At 45.0% G+C, this 11,780-nt stretch overlaps 1 protein-coding gene across 1 annotated transcript; it reads left to right on the forward strand.

Moving 5' to 3' along the window:
- The first annotated feature begins 1,058 nt into the window (after positions 1-1,058).
- LOC125100995 (5-hydroxytryptamine receptor 3C-like) lies at positions 1,059-6,817 on the forward strand. Its single transcript, XM_047731622.1, has 9 exons — positions 1,059-1,079; positions 1,782-1,982; positions 2,396-2,440; positions 2,901-3,010; positions 3,286-3,455; positions 4,887-5,047; positions 5,790-5,994; positions 6,181-6,396; positions 6,526-6,817. The coding sequence occupies exons 1-9, from the start codon at positions 1,059-1,061 to the stop codon at positions 6,750-6,752; spliced, it is 1,356 nt and encodes a 451-aa protein (XP_047587578.1). The 3' UTR covers positions 6,753-6,817.
- The last annotated feature ends 4,963 nt before the right edge of the window (positions 6,818-11,780 follow it).

Below are 11,780 nucleotides of genomic sequence, written 5' to 3' on the forward strand. Positions count from 1 at the left end.
CAAATAAATAAATAAATAATCCTTTTAAAAAAATTTGGTATTTGCAATTATCCCTAATGACACATAACCAAATCACTAAATATTGTCACCTTTCCAAATCTGCAGATTCCCTGGTCTTAAAAGAACGTAATTCTTACTTCCCCAGGCCTCACCCTCTCATTAAGGCAAGTTATTTTATTACTGATCTCAGCAAACTGCTGCCAAACAGGAGCTTCTCCCTTAGTCTTGGCCCAACTTCCACCCCTGCCTGGCGCCCGGAAGGCATACCAGCACAGGGGCAAAGCAGGACACTCTGATGTGATCTCTCTGGCCACAGCCTCTCATCAGGGAGTGGTCACCTGTCATGAGCACTATTCAAAACCAGGAATCAAGGTGTGGTCTGAGCTCCTTTAAGATCAAGAGTTTGGGGGCTCCTGATTAATCCCCAGAGAAGAGGCCAGAAGAGGAGGATGGAAGGGGGGTGGCCTTTGGAGGGGGGAGTCCTCCTCTGCCTCATTGTCAGCCTTCTGCTTCCAGGTAAGATGGGGCAAGAACAGGGAAAACCAGAATGTGGTTCTCAAGGACATCTAGGAACTTCCCTGCAGCACTTGGAGGACATTCAGAATTCATATATTAAGTTTTTTCCCTAATATCTTTGTCTCGATGTGTGTGTGTGTGTGTGTGTGTGTGTGTGTGTAATGGAAAGACATTCTGTTGGTCAGGACACATAGCCTTCTCTATTCCTGTCCATACAGGAATCTACTAAACTGTCCCACTTCACCACCTCGCCAATTTTTCCTTCACTTCCAGTGTCCCTCCCAGAACACCCTCATCTCATTCTCCCTATCCTCTTCCCTTGGTATGGTATCTGTGAGAAGAGTAGCCACAGATTTTAAACACGCCATGAAAGAGTAAGTGTAGAACACTGAGGGAGGGTAGGAATCAATCTGAGGTAGGAGTAGATGTTTTGCTTCCATGAGGGAATATTTGTTCCTAGTCTGGGTATATGCCTTGAATATTATGGAAAAAGATAGAGTTGTAGAGGAGCAAGCAGAGCAAAAGATCACCCAGTGCTGGAAATGGGGAAAGATTCTGCCCAGGTACTACCAAGATGACCCCTGATCATAGCCAAGAGACAACATAACATATGCACAGGTCTCACTCTATATGATTGGCATCTGGTATAACCTCAGTGATATCACCTAATTATCCCAATGCTGGAAATAAGCCCCAAGATATTTGAAGTCACTAAATCTGAGAAGGGCAAAATAAATGCATAGCACTGAGGTGCACACCAATTCGGAGTGCCTAATACATGTTACCCATATCCACCTAGAAAGTACAATTGTTTACTTCCCTTATTTTCTTGATAAGTCAGTTCTTGTCTTCAGTAAATGGAAGTCCCTGAGAATGAGGAAGAGAAATCCACCATAGCAGATTTCTAAGTGACCTGGATGACAAGTTTTAAGGCAGTGCTGAGAGGTGCTCCTACGTAGACCCAAGAAGCCTGTGATGGGTGCACTTGAGGACTTGTTGAAGCGGGTGCCATTGTACCAAGGCCAAGTTTGCATACAGATTTGGGCAGGTTTTGCATGATGGTGAAACAATAGGAATGAGTATAGAGCTCTGGTCAAGGTCACCACATCTATTTCCACCATTTGCCTACCAGGTCAGCCTGTCCTCTCCGGCCTGGCAGGAAGGGCTTTGGCCTTGGTGAATCTTGGCCCAGGAAGGAGGGCTCACCACCCTCCCAGTATGTCACCTGTTTTCTCTCTGCAGAGAGGCTTCAGCCCTGGCCATAGAGGCCCTCTCTCACAGGGTCTCTGCTCACTATAGGAAGAGGCGAAGCTTTCACCATCAACTGCTCTGGCTTTGACCAGTACGGGGTGGATCCTGCTGCCTTCCAAGCAGTGTTTGACAGAAAGGCCTTCCGTCCAGTCGTCAACAACAGCATCCCCACTCATGTCAACATCTCCTTCACCCTGTCTGCCATCCTGGAAGTGGTGAGACCTGGTCCCCACTTTCCATTTTTCTAATAGGGAATAAGGATCTTCTGTCCTGTCAACACAACATTGTTCTGATCCAGTGGTGAACAACAGATCCTCTAAATGTATTCTGCACAAATTAGAGGATTTTCCTATGGGATGGGGAGACATAAAGAAGAATGCTGTAGTGGTACTTTTTCAGGAAGGATTCCTTCTTGAGTCTGTCCTTTCTGGAATGTTCCAGGAAGAAGTGTCTATGTCAGTTAAAACCTGAATTGTCCCTAGATACAAGGGAAGACAAGCAAGGAAGACAGTTGAGCACCTAGAAATATGTCTGACCCAATAAATTAGTAAACATTGGTAGGAATACAAGGTAGGCATGGGCAGAGTATTTTTGTACTAATAATCCTGGATGGGAATTTCTTTGCCAGAATGCACAGCTTCAGCTTCTGACATCATTCCTGTGGATGAATTTGGTAAGGCAGATGCAATTATCCCCTTCTCACTTCCATTTGTAGTATAAATTCGAGGAGCAATGTAGGGGTTTCCTAGTCCCAACCTCTACTAAATCTATAACCTTTCACGGACCAGATCACTCCATCTAGAACTGGACTGGCCTTGGGCACATGCACTTCCCTGGGGGGAGCTTACAAAGGTGGAAATGATGATCTAAGACAATGGCCAAATGGTTTGAAGGCCAATATATTGGTGTGCTCCTGGGACCAAAGGGTTTTAGGATATACTTATGCTCTGCCTGGAAAAAAAACAAGGCCATTACAGGGTACTTTACCAATAACACATGGCTAGGTAAAGAAGGGAGACAGGCTGTGGTCGTTAGGGACATGAGTGCGGGAAGAAGAAGAAAGGGAAGGGCAGAGGAGCTGACTGAATAAGCTCCACATCGCTCATCTCTGTTTCCCACTGCCCTGGCTACAGATGTGGGACAATCCTTTAATCAGTTGGAACCCGGAAGAGTGCATCAGCCTCAAAAGACTCACTGTCTCGGCTGAAAACCTGTGGATCCCAGACATCTTCATCTTGGAATCGTGCGTATGGGGGCTGGGGAAAGCGAGCATGAAGCCCGTCTGCAAAGAGCAGCCTCGGGTCAGTGCAAGGCACAGGAACATCAGAAGACTCAGACAGGGGCACAGCCTCAATTAAGTGACCGCCACAGAACACCATGAGGCGTACAAGGGACAAGATAGAGCGACAGTAGAGAAAGAGTCCAAAAGGGGAGCACAGTAGAGGAAGACATGGGAAGGGAGGGAAACAAAAGCCAGTGAAGGCCCCACAGCACCCACTCCCTCCCTCTCACGAGCAGCATGGATGTGGATCGAGCACCACCAGGTCTCACCGCCTTTGTCAACAGTGAAGGTCGAATGAAGTACGACAGGCCAGTGCGGGTGACCAGCATCTGTAACCTGGACATCTTCTACTTTCCTTTCGACCAACAGAACTGCACGCTCACCTTCAGTTCCTTCCTCTACACAGGTGGGCAAGACATATTTTGCTAGTTATTCAAGATGCGGGGAAGATATTTAAGTGATACAGGTATATGGTCAGGAAAGTTTTAGATCAGTGTTTCTCAACCCTGGCTGCCCACTTGAGCTTTTTTAAAAATATGAATAATAACCATGCCTCACCCCGGAGATTCCAATGTAATTCTTCCAGGTGGGGCCCACATGCTGATATTTTTACATGTTCTCAGGTGGTGCTAATGTGCAGGCAGGGTTAAGAATTACTGCTTTAACTACTCAAAAAAGTTTATTAAAAAAAAAAAAAAACTAGAGAGGGATTCCTGGCTCAGTTGGTTGAGAGTCTGACTTTGGCTCAGGTCATGATCTCAGGATGCTGGGATCAAGACCCACATCAGGCTCTGCGCTCAGTGAGGAGTCTCTTTCCTCCCTCTCCCTCTGCTCTTCCCCCCACCCTCCCTCATGTCCTCTCTCTCTCTAAGAAATAAATAAAATTTCTTAAAAAGAAAGAGAGAGAGAACTACAGGGGCACCCAGCTGGCTCAGTCAGGAGTGCATGCAACTCTTGATCTCCAAGTTGTGAGTTCGAGCCCCATGGTGGGTGTAGTGATTACTAAAATAAATAAATAAATAAATAAATAAATAAATAAATAAATAAACTTAAAAAAAAAAAAGAACTACTGCTTGAGATCATGGATGGCCCTTGTGCCAAATGAGGCCCATCTGACCCTGAGCTGCTGTAAAGCTCCTGCCCTACATTTTTTAGCTGAAGACTTTTAGTTTTGATATCTAACACGCTTAAACCAGTAAACACTGAATGCCACCAGGTTTCATGTGGTATATTTAGATATATTAGTCATTCTTTTTTTAAAGATTTTTATTTATTTACTTGACAGGGAGAGAGAGATCACAAGTAGGCAGAGAAGCAGGCAGATGGGGGCGGGAAGCAGGCCCCCTGGTGAGCAGAGAGCTCGATTCGGGGCTCGATCCCAGGACTCTGGGATCATGACTTGGGCTGAAAGCAGAGGCTTAACCCACTGAGCCACCCAGGTGCCCCTATATTAATCATTCTAATGGGCATGCATGTAATTATAAAAAGGTTGAGCTGTTCAAGTTTGATTCCACTAAAACAACATCATATAACTAGGGGATAGAGAAGGAAAATGGGAATGATTGCAAAAGTTCTTGACTCACATTTGAGTCATATCCAATATTCCCATAACAACTTTAACTCAGTCTTACTTCCAACTGAAAAAAAAAAAAATCAAGCTGCCTCCTGCATACACATGAATTATTGTCCTATATCCCACTTTTGAGAAAACCTGGATGACTTATCTTAAACAGAGAGGAAATTTTGCTCAAGAATCTCAGTGGGAGAGGAATTTAATTTGGGGGGCAGGAAACTGGGGAACACTTCTGGACTGAGCTGCCCCCGGCTTCCCTTACAGTGGACAGCATGCTTCTGGGCATGGACAAGGAGGTGTGGGAGATAACAGATACATCTCGTAACCTCATCCAGACCCAGGGAGAGTGGGAGCTCCTGGGCATCAACAAGGCCACCCCAAAGATGTTGGTCGGCAGCAACCTATATGACCAGATCACGTTCTATGTAAGTTCAAGGGTCCCCTGTTTGACCTCTGATCCCAGTTCCTCTGTGATTTTCTTCTTGATCTAAGGCACTTTGGGATGTAAAAAGAATTTCCAGGGGGTTAAGCACCTGCTCCCCACTCCACCTTCTATCCTAACTACCCTGAGGAAAGATCACCACAGCCTCCCCCTTCCTCACCTCTCTTTCTCCCGTCCTCCACCCTGCAGAAAGGAGATGCAGCTGGGCACTTAAAAGCTCTACTGTTAAGAATGGAGCAGCCACCTCTATGATGGTCCAAAGGGCCCTATTTGCTCCTGAAAGTCTACAGTTATTGTGTTCCCAGCAGGTTGGACATATTTACCACTGAAAATTAGACAACAAAGCAGGGCACTTCTATAGGGCACAATTAGATGTGTGTGTTACCTAAAGCCATCATCCCACAGCCAGCCTAACAGCACATCAGCAAGGATTACAGTCAAATATACAAGAGCCCTCTGGGCACCTGGGTGGCTCAGTGGGTTAAGCTTCTGCCTTCAGCTCAGGTCATGACCCCAGGGTCCTGGGATCAAGCCCCACATTGGGCTCCCTGCTCAGTGGAGATCCTGCTTCTCCCCTCTCCCTCTGCTGCTCCCCCACTTGTCTGTGCTCTCTCTCTCTCTGTGTCAAATAAACAAAATCTTTTAAAAAAAAAAAATATATATATATATATGCTCTCTGACATCAGTGCATTTGCCACATTCTCCACAATCTCTCCTCCCCCCAGGTGGCCATCAGGCGCAGGCCCAGCCTCTACGTCATAAACCTCCTGGTGCCCAGTGGCTTTCTGGTTGTTATCGACGCCCTCAGCTTCTATCTGCCGGCAGAAAGCGAGAATCGTGCCCCATTCAAGATGACACTTCTGCTGGGTTACAACGTCTTCCTGCTCATGATGAATGACTTACTCCCAGCCAGTGGCACCCCCCTCATCAGTATGGTCCTTCCCACTTTCCAGGAAAGCAAAAGCAGCAGGGCATAGGGAGGGGAACCAGGAACCGGCTGCCTCTCCACTTAAGGAGGGAAGGGGTTGCAAGGAAAGACTGGATTTGGAGAAAGTCTTAAGAAAAGTGTAGAGATGAATCTGTCCTCATTTACTTATAATCTTTTTTTTCCCTCAGGTGTGTACTTTGCCCTGTGTCTGTCCCTGATGGTGGTCAGCCTGCTGGAGACCATCTTCATCACCTACCTGCTGCATCTGGCCACCACCCAGCCCCCACCCATGCCTCGGTGGCTCCACTCTCTGCTTCTCTACTGGGCCAGCCCAAGGAAATGCTGCCCCACTGTGCCCCAGAAGGGAAATAAGGGCCTGGGCCCCACCCCCACCCACCTGCCTGGTAAGGGGAGTCAGCACTGCCCCCACTTCCTCTTCCCACACCTCCACTCCCTGCTTTGCCTCCCTCCCTGGCCTCCTCCCTCCCCAGGTGCACTTCATGGCCCATGGCTGAGTCTCTGTTTCTCTGTAGGCGTGAAGGAGCCCGTGGAGTTGGTGGGGAAGGTGGCAGGTCCCAGAGAGGCAGAGTTAACTGGGAGGCCTGAGTCAAGGGCCCAGGAGGAACAAGAGGCTCAGAGGCAGCCCTTGGTGGATCTGTGGGTGCAGTTCAGCCATATGATGGACACCCTGCTCTTCCACCTCTACCTGCTCTTCATGGCCACCTCCGTGGTCACGGTCATCATCCTCTGGAACACCTAGGCAGATATCCACATCTACTTCTCCCTGCAGTTTCTCTTGGTGTTAGAGCCAGCCAGACCTGGGCCCCTTTTCTGATCTTCGCTACTTATCCCCAGGGACTATCATGTCCCCATTTATACTCCCCAAACTCCAACCCTATGGAGCAGGTTCAGCACTGCCCCAAACAAATTCCTGATTTCTCATATGCCATGGTTATCATTCCTACACACTTTCAGTATTCCTTAGCCACACCTAACTTCTGACTGTTATCAGTGGAGGTCAGGGTCAGCAGAGTCTCTCCTTGATTGATTGTCCCAAGAAACAACTTTTCAGAAGGCACTGGCTCCTCAGTACATGTAGGGTAGGCCTACAAACACTGGAGCTAGAGTCCTCTTGCAGACACTCTGATAGCTCACTCTCAACAACCGTAATCTAATGTGATTTGAAGTCTTTCAGACACATTTACAGATTAAAAAAAATGAAAAGGTCAAGTCTCATTTGTAAAAAATCACTGTAAAATATTTATAATTGCAAAATGTTTCTTTCATCAACCACTTTCATTTCACTTGCCTTTAATTGTTCACTTGCCTGAAATTGTTCTTTGAAATAAATGATATATTGTATCTCCCCCCACCTCCAGAATTCACAAAATCAAACAGGGAGGGCCTTCTGAATATATGCTTGGGGGCACCTGTGTGGCTCAGTTGGTTAAGCATCTGACTCTTGACTTCCGCTCAGATCATGATCTCAGGGTCATGAGATTAAGCCCTGCTTGGGGCTCCACACTCAGCAGAGTCTGCTTGAGATTCTCTTTCTCCCTCTGTCTCTGCCCCTATCCCCCACCCCAACCTTGCGCTCACTCACTCTCTTGCTCAAATAAATAAAATCTGATATACGTGCTTAGAAGAGGCCCAGGAAGGCTGGTTAAGGACCTCAATTAAAGGGCTCAAGTTAAATCATCACATAGCCATACAATTAGATGATTTGTAGCCATTTAAAGTAAGACTATAGATCAAAGTTAATACCATGGAAACAGGTCCATGACATATAAAGTGGAAAAAACAAGTTACAAAACAGTTTTTATATGTTAAGTTCTGTTTGAAAAAAAAGAAAGAAAGAAAGAAAGTAAAGAAAAAGAGGGCTGGAGAGAAGTGCAGAGAAAAAAGTGCAGATGGCTAGAGACCAGAACATAAGCAAACTTTGTCCTGGATAATGGGATGAGAAATGATGACCCTTTTCTTTTATATCTTCATCTGTGTTTTCTTAGTTGTTTTCAATGAACATGTATTATTTTTACTATCAAAAGCCCCCTAGTTTTAAAGTGTTCCTAATCAATAATACTTTACACCTTCCTGGGCAGATATGATCTTGGGAAAGATTCTAACAGCTGGCCCTCAGGAATTGAAAAGGGAAGAAAAAGAATACCAAAGACAAATTTCTGAATTATACTTCAATTAGGTGAATACATTTCAGAGATTTATTTATATTTCTGTCTCCACTAAGAGAGTATGTCTTCGTGTAGATCAGATACAATGTCTCATTCATTTTTATAACTCAGTAAATGGTAATAATCCTGATATACCATGGGTCCTTAATACAGACTCACTGAGTGATTAAATGTATGCATTAATGCCAGCCAACCAAGAATCCGTATTTTACTCTCCCTAGTTATAATCCCTTTAGCCCATCCTGGTATATTTTATTTTATTTTTCCATGTCTCATATGGAAAATTAGCAACCCATTTTTATAATTCAACTTTACCTTTGAGTTCTTAGAGATGTTAATTATACACCAACAGGCATTTTAGCTTGCACATTCTCATGTGTTTCTTTCCATTACTCAGAACATATTTCTCATGCAGAAACCTGTCCTTGACTTTTGCCAATAGCATACAATGAAGAGTGTTTACCACATCTTTGAGGAATTTCAAATTTCTTAACATCACTTTTGCATCATTTCTTTTCCCTTTCCCATCTCCACATTTATATTTCTCTAGATGTCATTTTGTAATTTTTTCCACCTTATTGACAGGTGGCTTTGGGTTTTCTGTGCCAAGACCATTATAACTGACAATATCCTTTGCAAAAGAACATCCTGTTCATATGTTAGGGTTGAGGTGAGCCTTGTGGTCTGAAATATGACCTAAAAACAAAGCAAAACATTTTAAGGCAGTACTAGCTTAGACATGTCATCAGGAACAATAGGAGTATTTCACAGCTTTGGAGCGGGTGCTTCTGGTTCCTGCCATCCTTCTCGCATTTAAAAGATATATATAAATCGTAGCCCTTGTGATAATAACTTTATTTTCTTTTCCTCCAGTTTCTATTATAAACCTCTGTTAAGAATGTGCCTTGGGGGGCGCCTGGGTGGCTCAGTGGGTTAAGCCGCTGCCTTCGGCTCAGGTCATGATCCCAGGTCCTGGGTTCGAGCCCCGCATCGGGCTTTCTGCTCAGCAGGGAGCCTGCCTCCTCCTCTCTCTCTGCCTGGCTCTCTGCCTACTTGTGATTTCTCTCTGTCAAATAAATAAATAAAATCTTTAAAAAAAAAAAAAAAAAGAATGTGCCTTGGGGGCGCCTGGGTGGCTCAGTGGGTTAAGCCGCTGCCTTCGGCTCAGGTCATGATCTCAGGGTCCTGGGATCGAGTCCCGCATCGGGCTCTCTGCTCAGCAGGGAGCCTGCTTCCCTCTCTCTCTCTGCCTGCCTCTCTGTCTGCTTGTGATCTCTGTCTGTCAGATAAATAAACAAAATCTTTAAAAAAAAAAAAAAAAAAAGAATGTGCCTTGGAACTTTATGGACTGTAAAAACCAGACCACTGGGGTGCCCGGGTGGCTTAGTCAGTTAAGCATCTGCCTTCAGCTCAGGTCATGATCCTTGGGTCCTGGGATTGAACCCTGCATTGGGCTCCCTGTTCAGCAGGGATTCTGCTTCTCTCTCCCTCTGCCCCTCTCCCCTACTTGTGTGCTCTCTTTCTCTCTCTCGAGTTAAAAAAAAAAAGAAGCAAAACCCAGCCCCCTGGCCCTGGATATATCACTGTCCTCAAATATTTGATCATGTTTCTAACTTCTTGAGTCGTTTCTACTAGCTTCCCACTCTCTTTTCATTAGCAGCATCCAGGGGTATCCTCACAACCTTTTCACATCTCAGTGTTTCTTTTCTTTTTTTTTTTTAACTCAAGTATAGGGGACACACAATGTTACATTAGTTCTGCGTGTACAACACAGTGACTTGACAAATCTATACGCTATGCTATGCTCACCACTGTGACCATACAACACCATGAATTACCATTGACTGTATTCCCTAGGCTGTGCCTTTCATCCCCATGACTTAGTCATTCCATACCTGGAAGCCTGAACCTCCCTCTCCCCTTCACCCATTTTGCCCAACCCTCCTCCCCTTTGGTGACCAGCAGTTTGTTCCCTGTATTTATGTGAATATCTTTTTGTTGTTTATTGGCTGTTTGTGTTTTCTGTTCTATAAACTGCCAATTCATTTATTCCATTCATTTTTCTGATAGGGTTTTTTGTCACTGTTATTCATTTATGGGCATGTTTTACATATTTTCTACTATTCTTCTGTCAGTTATGTGTTGCAAAGGTATTTTCCCAGTTTATGATTTGACTTTTCACATTTAGTGTCCTTTTTTTTTAAAAGATTTTATTTATTTATTTGAGAAAGAGAGAGTGAGAGAGAACATGATTGGAGTGAAGGACCAAGGGAGAAGCAGACTCCCCGCCGAGCAGGGAGTCCAATGCAGGCGGGACTCAATTCCGGGACTCGCGGATCATGACTTGAGCCGAAGGCAGACACTTAACCAACTGAACCACCCAGGTGCCCCACATTTGCTGTCCTTTAATGAAAATAAGTTAAAAAATTTTAAATGCTTAATTTATCAATCATTTCCTTTATGTTTGTGATTTTAGGGTCCTATTTTCAGAAGTCCTTCCTTACCCAAAGTTCTAAACCCTAAGAAACGTGGAGAAACTGGATCATTCATACATTGTGGGTGGGAATGTTAAACGGTACTGCCACTCTGGAAAAGAGTGCTGCAGTTTCTTTAAAAACTGTACATGCAAATACCATATAATCTAGCACTTCTGAGTATAATTTCCAGAAAACTTTTGTTCACACAAAAACCTGTAGACAGACATTTATAACAGCTTTATATGTAAGACAAAAACTATAAACAACTCTGTGAAAAAATGTATATTTGGTCTTTGCTCCCAGTTCCTGACACAGAGTTCATAAATCCCTTGGAATTTCTTAGGTAATAAGAGCATCTTTTGTTCTAATGAGGTGACTCTTGGTAGGCTCCTGGATAACTTCAGGATGGGAACTGGTCACCAGAAAGACCAAGGCATGATGGGAAGCTTGAACTCTCTGCCCCAATCCCCATCCTCTAGGGAGGGGAGAGGGGCTGGAGATTGAGTTCATAATTGCACGCCTACATAATGAGGCCTCCACAAAAAATCCTTAAACTATGAAGTCTGGAGACCTCCAGGTTGGTGACATATCCACCTACATGCTGGAACTCCACAGAGACAGAAGAAGCTCCTGCCTTCGGAACCCTTCCAGATCTCACCCTGTGTACCTTTTCACCTGGCTGTTCATCTGTATACTTTATTATAAACTTTTCAGCCAGTAAACAGAAGTAAATGTTTCCATGAGTTCTGTGAGCTGTTATAGCAAAAATCTAAATCTGAGGAGGGTGTTGTGGGGATCTCCAATTTATTGTCAGTTGGTCAGAAGTACAGGAGGCCCTGACTTACAATTGGCCCCTGAAGTGGGGTTCAGTCTTGTGGGATCGAGCCCTTAACCCAAGGGGTATGCCAGAAGGGGTAGTTCAGAAGTACTTGGTGTGAGGGAAAAACCCACAATTTGGTATCGGAAGTGTTGTGTGAGGACCTGGGTGGCTCAGTCGGTCACGCATCCGACCCCTGATTTCGGATCAGGTCATGATCTCAAGGTCCTGGGTTGGAGCCCTGTATCAGGCTCCATGCTCAGGGGGGAGTCAGCCTGAAAGTCCCTTCCCTCTCCCTTTGCCCCTCC

The sequence above is a fragment of the Lutra lutra genome, chromosome 1 (assembly GCF_902655055.1).
Source record: "Lutra lutra chromosome 1, mLutLut1.2, whole genome shotgun sequence".
Taxonomy (NCBI): domain Eukaryota; kingdom Metazoa; phylum Chordata; class Mammalia; order Carnivora; family Mustelidae; genus Lutra; species Lutra lutra.